This window comes from Denticeps clupeoides, chromosome 17 (assembly GCF_900700375.1).
Source record: "Denticeps clupeoides chromosome 17, fDenClu1.1, whole genome shotgun sequence".
In the NCBI taxonomy this organism is placed as follows: domain Eukaryota; kingdom Metazoa; phylum Chordata; class Actinopteri; order Clupeiformes; family Denticipitidae; genus Denticeps; species Denticeps clupeoides.
Genome location: NC_041723.1, coordinates 12,581,524 through 12,592,716, shown reverse-complemented (window position 1 = coordinate 12,592,716; position 11,193 = coordinate 12,581,524). Strand labels below are relative to the sequence as shown.

The following is an 11,193-nucleotide window of genomic DNA, read 5'->3' as shown; positions in this document are numbered from 1 at the left end:
AGATATATGGCCAAGTCAGCCACATGAAGTGATTGATGGGACGATACCCTTCTGTGAAGTCTATCACAGTCCCAGACTCAACATTTATTCACATTGATGAATATTTAATGCACACAGCATCATTGAAACCACCATATAGAGCATAAATAAGCCTTAAATAAACCCACCAGTCAAGAAAAAGGCCTTTGGACGTGATGAGCTGCAGACATGGCTGTCGGCAGTTGGACGTGGATTTGGATGAACAACTAACACCGGAGAAAAAAGCAAGTCATTTTCGTGCTTTGTTCTGGTGTCTGAGTCGCCCTTAGCAATAGTCTGAAAAAAAAAGAAGAACCAAGCGAGCAAATGGATTGATACTGTTTATGGAATGGGGAACAGATGCTTTGAGTGTTCATGCTTTAAATGGTTGTAAAAGTGACAGACCGCAGAGCAGGTGGTGAGAATAATATAGGCAAATATAAAAAATTAAAAAAAAAAAAAACTCAGAGCAGAACTTTTCATAATGAGCCACAGTCCCAACATGCTTTGCCTATATCTGTCCCCTCGCCTCTGAGGATCTGAAAATCTGCAGGTCGACAGGATGAGAGCAGAGAACGAGCGAATCGGGGGGAGAAGGAGCCTGGCAGCAGGTAGAGGCACATGACACACAGTCAGGATGAAAACAGGGCTGAAATGTGAAGGAGACGCTGGTTCACACGTTATCCCCTGATCCGCACAGATTACACTTCACGTAATGCAGGGCTCTAATGCGCTGGCATTTCAAGGAAAGTTCACGTGACCTTATTTCATCCTTTGGAGTGCTGGGATTAAGATTCTATCACCAACATAAAAAAAACAATGAATAAAAAGACGAAATATGCTATTTCTTTCAAACAGGGCTGACAAGCCAGGTCCATTCTTTAAATTCTAAAATCAATACACTCCTCACGACCAAACAGAAAAGTTCACCTCATTTATTATACCTCCTTGCTTTTCTTCTCTTTTTTCTTTTGGATAGAATGGTCATCCATCTTCAGACAGGAAACATTTCCCCTTTCACTTTTTTCTACATCTGAGAGTTGAATGGTGTGGACGTATGGTGCCATCCAGTGGCCATCGGCACCTCTACATTGGTTTCAGATGTATTCTTGTGACCGATAATGATGTAGCCCTTAGTCAGAAGGACTATGTGCACTGGGCAACTGTAACCACATTATGGGACCTTGCTTCAAGCAATTCTTCAAATATATCCAGACATTGACTACTCATTGAAGCAATGTCTTTATTTGAGTTAATTTTCAAAAGAGATTTCACTTTCGTCATGATTAAATAACACAACTCAGTCTTCTTTTTGAGCAAAAATGAGCAAACTGAAATTAGAGCAAACACATTCAGCTTGTTCGATGGCCAGAGAAATACTTATTAATAGGGGGACTTATTTATGAGGGACATCTAGCACACTTGTTTTATTGGCCTATTGGCTTCCGGTTCGTATTAAACAACAGGAAACAGTATTATATAGTAAGACACTTTTATAATGACAACAATGGATTGCAGTGAGAAGTTTATTCATTTCCACAAAATACAAATTGGCAGCTCCACCAGACACGCCACAATGCATTGTTTTCACAAGGCTATTATGTTTCTAAGTGCACTTGTGAGGATAAATGGGACAGACCCATGGTTTAGACAGGAGGCAGTATTATGCCACTCAGCCAGGATACTGAAGGCCCCAAGTTAAAAATAATTATTATTCATAATATTTCTACATTAAATAAATGTAGTGAAAGTTGTCACCTTCCAATGCTTATATACATTTATGGACTACAGAAGGCAATTAGAATTACCAGGAACCACTGGTTAACTTTGTGTCAAATAACCTATGACGGTGGGTGTGAAGATGCAGGATACTTGCTTGCAATGTTTAGGTTCATGACTTTGATGTCTTAGTGTCCTAACAGATTAAAAAGTATACCAAGCTAACCTTATCTAACCCAATTTAAGGTAATTTACAGGACGTGTGCTACAAACACTCAGAGATTCAGAGTGTTAATGCATGGCCTAATCATTACATGATATATGTGGTTACAGATGGATTGAACTAAAATAAAGCAATGGACCCTGCCATGGTCCACAGCTTCGGTCAGCCTTTGACGAGCGTATTTTCAGCATCTCTTATCCTTGCTCCTCAGTGTCAGTGTTGCCAGTGCTGCCACTGTTGTGGTTATCGGTCCCCGTGGATCTCTCAGTTTCGCTCTCACTTCCTACAAATGTCACCTTCCTCTTTGACCTCTGTGAGTGAGAAGAAAAAAACGGGAATAGCTTCAGTTTGTTTTTTTGTTAATTTCAGACCTAATCTTGGGCAGATGGGCTTTGGCTATAGCATCAAATGCTGATTTCACTGATCATGCGAACTCCCTTTCTGAATTAGCATTTTTGTAATTATTCCAGTTGTTCCAAATCTGAAGAGTGAACCCCACTCACTTCAAAAGGAATTTTGGTCTGTACAGGCATTTTTTTTTAATCGCAGCATCCTACTGGGACTCTTCTTTTCCTCAAAGAAAAACGGGAAAAGCAATGAGGCATCAACTCCATCTCGCCTGCGTTCACTAGAGAGTTGTGTACTGAAGGTAAACACAGGAGAGGGTTCTTTAAGAACACTGAGGGTCACTTGGGGTCAGTGTTTGGCATCAGGAGTCAATGTTTGGTTACGTTACCGAAGGATCTTTATCCCGGCCTGAACTCTTGAGCAGTCAAGTGATGTGGCGCGCTTGAGTTAGTCTTGGAGGGCCTCAAGTGTCCCATTTTTCATTTGCCAGGGGACAGGATTCATGCCAGCATCCTCATTCAGGCTTTTCTGTGCCCTTCATTTTACTAGATTTAACGAAGACACCTGTCTTTGCTTTTTACTTTTACATTCATGGCATTTGGCAGATGCTCTGTCCCAGGGCAACGTACAATGTGCTTTCATGTTACCGTCAATGAAGGAATCATTCTTTAAAAAGTGGGAGTCAGGCTGATGAATGGCATGCATGTCAGCAGGCTGTAAAGAGACGATAAGTAAGACGTTGTCTAACAGGGACAATTATGTAGTCCCTTCTTGTCATTTGTAATAACTCATTACAGTAATGCTTTTTATGAAGGCAACCACTGACTTTCTGGTAATTAAAACCAGGTCACAGACATCACTGGGAATATGCTTAACCAGGCTTAGCCATGATAGAATAAAAACGTCCGCCACCTTATCAGGAGCTTGTCCGGGCATGGTAGGGAGGTCCTACGGGCACGTGGAGCCTCATTTTGACTTGTTTTAAGGACACTTTAATTTTCCAAATCCAGACCTCCACGGGTTGATCAGTTTGTTTGCCATTGATAATTTTTGTGTGATTTTGTTGTCAGCACATTCAACTATGTAAAGAACAAAGTATTTAATAAGAATATTCATTCAGACCTAGGGTGTCTTGCTTTTGTGTTCCCAGTGTATTTTTTCCATTTATTTATTAGTTTATTGAGTGGGTGTGATGAATAACGCTTGCTGTTTCTTGGAGAAAAACGTATGTGCGCTGAATAAACAGTTATTCATTCTGCATGTAAGATAGTTAAAGTTGTGGTTGAACTTTAAGCGCCATATATTTTATGTATAACGATTTCCATCGCTGTTTAAAAGTATTGCCGAAACCCGGGATCGAACCAGGGACCTTTAGATCTTCAGTCTAACGCTCTCCCAACTGAGCTATTTCGGCCACGTGGCACCGCCGCGCCGCGCCGCTAGTTGTGACGTCACCCCGCTAATGTCGGCCCTCTGCGAGAGTTTCCTCGCCTGTTTGTTGGACACTCCGCGCGGGTACTTGGCGATGTCGTCCCGCCGGCGCTCCACCTTCTCCCAGCTCTCCTCCCACAGCGGGCGGCGGTAGTCGGACTGGCGCCCCGTCAGGCGGTGCAGGATGGCCTGGTTCTCGCGGGTCACCTTCAGGAGCTCCTCTCTCCTCCTCTCGGCGTTCAGGCTGCGGAGAGATGATTTTTTCAATGCGCGTACTGCAATAACATTATGTCTGTGTGTGTGTGTATAGATATATTTGTATATATTTATATACAAATATATAAATGTGTGTTTGTCTATATATATATATATATATATATATATATATATATATATTTGTATGTGTGTGTGTTTGTTTGTATATAGATATATTTATATACAAATATATACATGTGTGTGTGTGTATGTATGTATGTATGTATGTATATATATATATATATATATATATATGTATATATGTACATATATATATTTGTATGTGTGTGTGTTTGTTTGTATATAGATATATTTATATACAAATATATACATGTGTGTTTGTGTGTGTGTGTGTGTGTGTTCATTCATAGTTTTGATGCCTTCATGAAAATAAAGAAAACACATTGAATGAGAAGGTGTACTGTACTGTACTGTACTGTACATGTACTTTCTTATCATGTGAAAGAGCAGCTCTTGATGATGACAAAAGTGAACAAAGCAGCCATGAAGGTAAAAAAAATCCCATGGCGGTTATGGAGACTAAGTTGGAGTTTTTTTATAAGAATCCAATGCAAGAAACATAATCAGTGTTTTGTTGTGAGGAGTTATATTTTTATATATGTATTTATATTTTATAGTATACACCTACAAAAACAGAGCCTAAGATATGCTGGCCTCCTGTATAACACCAAGGTGGATTTTTGTAATGCTGTAGGTGAAAGTGAAAGGATTGTGATACACTGCAGCACAGCACACGGTGACACAACAAAACGTGTCCTCTGCTTTTAACCATCACCCTTGGTGAGCAGTGTGCAGCCATGACAGGCGCCCGGGGAGCAGCGTGTGGGGACGGTGCTCTGCTCGGTGGCACCTTGGCTGCTCAGGATTTGAACTGTCAACCTTCTGATTATGGGGCCATTACCTTAACCGCTAGGCCACCACTACCAATGATTACGGTGCAGCTCAATATGATCGTTTGTCAACCGTTGCATCAATGAGCTCTAAGCTCCAGCTGCAGGAGGTCTGCATCTCCCACAAGTGTCTCTCTGTCACGGCTCTGTCACGTCCCCAAATGATTCCGCAAGGGCTTCAGTGCCGCAAAATCCTGATGTGATTTCCCGGCAAGTGAGCGGCGAATTAACTCGGCGCCTTGTCAATGTCAGAGAACGTTAGCACTTTAACAGTTTAACAGGACAGTCGATTGACAGCACAGTCATAGCGGGACGCAACCGGTGACATGTGGGCTACATCTGTCAGAATAAAGGGCCAGGTTATGTAAATCCGCCATATCATTATATTTCGCTTTAAAAATACCCACCTGTCTATCGATTTGTCTGTGTATTCCCACCGAGTGGTGACATAAATAATTAGTGACTGTTACTCTGCTGACACTGAAACCGAATGCCTTACCTGCGCTCAGGATAATCATTTCGGTGGTCAACCATTCCCTTTGACCGTACGATGTCTGCCAGCTTTGAAGCGAGAAGTTGGTTGTCCCTCTCAACGATGGCCAGTTTCTCATCTTCTAACTGTTATTTAAAAAGAAACAAGGACAAGCGTTCACACTTGATACTTGCGCCTCTAGTGGTCTCGGTGTTGGGACAGATGCGCGGACCTGCAGCTTCTTTAATTTCAGCTGAACGTGTGCCGGGGTTTGTGCGCCTTTAGTGTCCACCACGGGCCTGGCATTTTTCACCTGGAGTATTAAACACGGTGATGAACAGAATTGTTATTCTTGACATCCATCTGAGGGCGAACGAGCGCTGGTCTACCTTGGTGCGGTGCTCCTCGTATTGAGCCTGGTCCCACCGCATCTGGAGGTACTTGTTGGTGGCCGGTCTGAGTGGCTGGTAGGCTTTGTACATGTCGCCGCTCGGTACCGGACTGCTCACCTGCGGGTCCACCCGGCGCTCTGGCACAGCGGGAGTCCCACCCGTTGTTGCCATGGTGCTGCTCGTCGCCTGTTGCTATTGCTACAGTTACAATTGCTGGGAGATTGGGTGTCAATGAATTATTAGTGTTCACTACTGACACACTTCGGAGGAGCCAGTGGTCTGAGCTTTCTTCTAACAATCAGTACGTGTTCACTAGTGATGTAGATCCATTTACAAAAAAGGGTTTCATTACCACTGAATCAGCTGAAATGAATGGCTGGGTTAATAGACCAGTGTTACATTATGCTATAAATACAACGTACATCCTTTTGATAGGATTGTGATTCGCATAAATGAACTATATATTCATATTTGTCCGTAAAGAGTAAAGAGACATGGTGAGAAATGGTTACATTGTGCACGTTTCCTGGCCATTATTTTTACATTGCAAATGATGTTTTAGCACATAAGTAATGGTAGGAATACACGTGTTTAGCTGGAGTGACCCTGCTTTATGGTGCGCTTGATGTAATGGCTTTCAGCATGTGAAAGCCTGCAGGCACTGGTCTGAAGTGACAGCTTCCTGTAGCGTTCTCCTGGCTCTCGTCCTGTGTTTGCTGTCATGGAAGTACATCTGGGACTCTGCTGTTCTAGCAGGAACAGGAAAACTCCCAGCATGCTGCTCTCTGGGAGAGTTTCTATGGTAATTATTCTCAGAAAGCTCAAAAAAGAAAATCTTGAAATATTTATTCATGCCTCACACAGTGAGGAAATTATTAAACACCGACTCTCTTAAGGACATGCTTTCTGGAGAAAAAATACAGACCAGACAAAATTTGGTTAATAGGGACCTGACAGATTGTACCATAAAATGTTACGAAGAAGAATTTTTTAAACATAATAACCTGAAATTAAATTTTATGAATTTCTGTCTGACAGGCTGTCATAACCGCGAGAACCTTAGAGTATAAATTCACTTCATTTACACAAGCCATAATCTACTTTAAAGCCCCAAGCAGCTGCTTTAGCACCAGTATTAATATCTTTAATGTTTCTGTGATGTTATTGCCCACAGGACCGCAGGCCCCTCGCCTCTCCACCAGCAGATGGCAGGGCCTCTCACGTCTTCAGCAGACGCAGGCAGCGGCCATGTTTTGCAGTTTTGTCCAAGGTTGGGCAAATGGACTGCGCCACACACTGTCTCAAAACCCTGTCAGCTTGGCCCTGCATGTGTGTGCTGCGCTGCGGTCATTTACGTTCTCTCAGTTTGATCTCGCCAGGAAGCAGGACTGGTCTGTGTGGTGGAGATGAACTGATAAAATGTCTGGGGAGAAAAATGAGCTGTCTGCCCTCAATGTATTATTAATTAGGTTTTCAGCACCATGTGGTCTTTCAATCTGTTAATCTCCCATAAATCTTAAATGCACTTGTATATATAGTCAGCAGATTAGACTGCAGTGTTCAGAAAAGGACACGAGTCTTTCAAGGCTTTATTGGGCCATTCTGTGTTTCAGGGTGTATAACTATCACAATCCATGAATCATTTCATTTGTTATGTGGCACTTATGTTTTTTGGTCCATAAAGGATTTAGTTGCATTTTTGGGAGTATTGTCCTGAGCATGGTTTCACATTGCTTAAAAATCCTGCATATTTCCGTGTTCTTCGCTGTGATATTGTGAAAGAACGTGAATTTAATTAATGCATTCATTTATTTTTCATTAAAAACCAAAGGCATATTGTTCCAATTGGTAAATGCCAGACATTACGTATCTCACATGTGGCTGCCCAGCAAGTATCAATTAGAAATTCAATTTGAATTTAAATGTAAATGTAAACATTTTCATTTTAATACATAATAGACACATAAGGTAAAAGAAAACCATACGCAGTGGCATGATGTTTAACTGAATAGCAACTTCAATACAACATTGGAAAATGTATTACTCACGGTTTGTGTGCAAGCTTACAAATGCACAGCAGTGGAAGTAACATTTTTGTCTGAATATAAAGAATTGTTGCAACATGGAAAAATCCTGGAGGCACTAGTTTATGAACGTTGTATAAAGTGTTTGTGAGGGCAATAAATTGTTGCTACCCTTTGTGCTTTCCTAGTGCAATAAATATGCAACATTTACATTAACCCACAATGACTAGAGACAAATCTTTTGCTGGTTTTAGTTTATAATTTCAGTTAAAAACTCAAGCCTTATCTTTCATCAGTAAGCATGCAGGGTTGAGCAAACAAAATGTCCCCACTATTACAAAATCTTTATGGGGACATTTGGTCCCCTCTAAGACACACACACAAAATGTGTTTGTGACAGCTCAGACATCTGCTGCTGCCATAGTGAGCTCTACCACCCTCCCCCATACACACAAACATGCACGCACACACCCACGCCCACACGCACACACACACACACACACACACACACACACACACACACACAGCCACATTAGACTTAATGACATATTGACACAGAGTGAGGTATTTAAATACAGCACACTGATTTTCTGCTGTGGGGATAAATAGTTCCTGTTTAAACATAATTACTCTTCTTTACATTGTGGCGAGGATACATCTGTGGGTGGCTCGGTGATGACAGCTTTAGGAGATCTCTCTCCCTCTATCATAATATCACTCCACAAACAGACTGCTCACGCTCAGCTCTGCTTTTTTCTCTTCTTTTTTTCTCAGAAGCCTGAGTCTTTGAATGGCTAACATGTGCACAGCCTGTCTGAGGCACTTCAAATGAGATTAGAGCGATGTGAAAATTGTGCGGTAATTGCCATTGGCTTATTATTTGAATCAGATTACTGTGTAGTTGTGTCTCCGCTGAGCTTTTCAGCTTGTGCCAGAGCCATAATCTATTCTCTGTTTGTTTTTCTCTCTCTCTCTCTCTCTCTGTTTCTCGCTCTCCCTCCATCCATAAAATCGGTTGTTGAGATGTCACTGCGGTTGCCCTTTTTCTTTTTTTTTTGCGATTGAGTGTTTGTGTGCATGTGTGTGTGTGTGTGTGAGGGTGGGGGCTCGTGCATAAAGCTGATAATTCCCCTTCAGTGCTTATCCTCCTGCCTACACATGTCTCAGACACATTTGGCGCTGTGTTTTTCGGTCTCGTTGGGTGTGTGCTCCCTTTGTTCGTGTATTTGGAGTTGTCTGAGTATTTCCTGGTGTCTTATGAAAATGCCTTGTCTAAATATGCGCCTGCGGGGTCGTGGTTTTTTTGTACACGCCTTTGCATCTGCAGACTTCTGTGTGATGCCTTTGTTGGGGCGTCGGTATTTGAAGTTTACTGCGAGGCTGACAGGTGTGTGTGTGAGGGTGCGTGCGCATGTTTTGCATGCTCATGTCATGTCACAGAAGGCTGTGTGTGGCAGCTGATCTGTGGTTGTACAACACGGTCCATCCATCACGTTGCTTCCAGCTCTGGAAGAAAAAGCGAGGGGAGAGGAGGAGGAGGAGAAGGGGCGTCCCCTCCCCCAGCCAGCCAGGCAGCCAGAGTACCCGGTGCACAGATAACTCACTCTCAGCAAATGAACAGCAGAAACACGGTGAGGGGAGGTGTCCTGGGATTTGGGTCTCGGACACAGCTCCTTCCCCATCTGTTTTTTTTTTTTTTTCTTGGTGACTTTAACAATCCCTGTGCCTGTATTAAACCTTGCACCATTATCGATCCAAAAAAAAAATCCTCCCCAGATTAATAAGGAGGGGCCATTACTCATACCCCCCACTAACACCCCTCACAGAGCAGAGCAAAATGGAGGGATGGGGTGATGAAGGGGAGGGGAGGAGCGCTAAAGAGAGTGTTGAAATGGATGAGGACCAGGCAGGGGGGGTAGAAGAGAATGAATGTGTGTGCGTGTGTGGAAAAGAGCTGAGAGATGAAAGGAAGAGGAAAGGGAAGTTCATGCACAGTGCAGGGTGCTTACTGAGGCACCCACAGAGGCCCCATAACTGACCTGACATCAGTGTTTTTTTTCCCCCTCTCTGATGGGAAAAATAAGGCATCAATCACAGCCTGTCCCCTACCTGAACCATCCGTCCATTTAGCTTCAATCACTTTCCTACCCCCCGAGTCTCATTCTGCTTGCACCCACAATGAAGGACACAACAAGGTCGCTTCAATTTTCATTTCAAGTTCTTATCGCAGCGCCAGCATTACATTAATAATTACATTTTTTCCCCAGATGAAGAGAAAAAAAAATCAATTACACCCTGTAGCTTCGCCGCACTGTGCGACAATTGATAATTAACATGAATAATTATGTGACAGTAAACAGTTTCGTGTGCTGCGCCACGTGCAGGCCACCATTTGTTTTCTGCTCTGTATTCTTACTCGGTGTCCAGCAGACAAGTGGATAGGCGCTTGTGGAGAGAACAGGCGGGGGGGGGGGGAGGGAAGAAAGAGAGTGAGGGAGCATGCAGAGAGCCAATCAGCCCGGCAGCTCCTCATCTCCTGCTGCGGCTGGAGGATCGCATTGATCCAAATCCAGGCTAAATGAGGTCTGATACCCCAGAGGCTTGGGGTCCTGGGCTCTCTCGCATGCTGACAGCATGCCGGGTATAATGGCTCATCTGGCAGCGTGGACGTGCCTGTGCCCAGCTCTCGCCTCGGCGTGGTCACCGGCTTGTTTTACAGAGCTGGACGTGCTTGGCAGACAAAGCGAGCCTCATCGCCCCCCCCCGGCACAGCTTTTGTGTCGTATTGATTGGTGGAGACTAATCACGAGCAGGTGATCTGAAGCTGACCCCGCAGTCAGCCCTTGTGCAAACCAGCAGGGCCGGGGGTCAGGGGTTGGGTCACCTCTTCATCAGATATTGAAAACCAATCACATCTCTCCCACAGGCAATTTGTTCGGGTCAGGGGATCTGCTGAAGCCACATCTATCGAAGGGGACCTCGGTTGTTACAGTGTTTATTACTGAAATTTCATACAGCCGCCCCCTGCTCATTACGAATTCCATATTTTCTCTGCTAAGTCTTTTGACCTCCACGGCTGCAATTCACAATTGCCTGGTCTGAGGGCGAGTGTCACTTCATGTCCATTTTGAGTCTCTCTGCTTCATTGAGCTCCATTGATTGCACAGTGGAGCAGCAGGAAAGTGACTAATGCAACGATGCCATCAACTGGAATTAATGGGGCACGTGTTACAAGCGGAAATGGGAACGCTGTTTAATACCCCGTGCTGATTGGCAGTCAAGCCCTTATGACCAGGCTTTGCAAGATACTTCTCGTTCAGATGATTAGGGGTAGGCTCAAAAATTGTTCCAGGAAACAATATAAAACGGTTGATTTACATCACAGTGGGACTAGGTGTAT

The 11,193-nt window shown here is 43.6% G+C and overlaps 1 protein-coding gene and 1 non-coding gene across 2 annotated transcripts; both read right to left on the bottom strand.

The window, feature by feature from the left end:
- Positions 1-1,873: 1,873 nt before the first annotated feature.
- Positions 1,874-5,915, bottom strand: LOC114767393 (uncharacterized protein CFAP97D1). Its single transcript, XM_028959128.1, has 5 exons — positions 5,767-5,915; positions 5,610-5,690; positions 5,405-5,523; positions 3,800-3,983; positions 1,874-2,271 (listed from the first exon to the last, which is right to left on the bottom strand). The coding sequence occupies exons 1-5, from the start codon at positions 5,857-5,859 to the stop codon at positions 2,155-2,157; spliced, it is 594 nt and encodes a 197-aa protein (XP_028814961.1). The 5' UTR covers positions 5,860-5,915; the 3' UTR covers positions 1,874-2,154.
- On the bottom strand, positions 3,650-3,722 carry trnaf-gaa (transfer RNA phenylalanine (anticodon GAA)). Its single transcript has one exon. It is a non-coding gene; the product is annotated as a tRNA-Phe (tRNA).
- Positions 5,916-11,193: the final 5,278 nt, after the last annotated feature.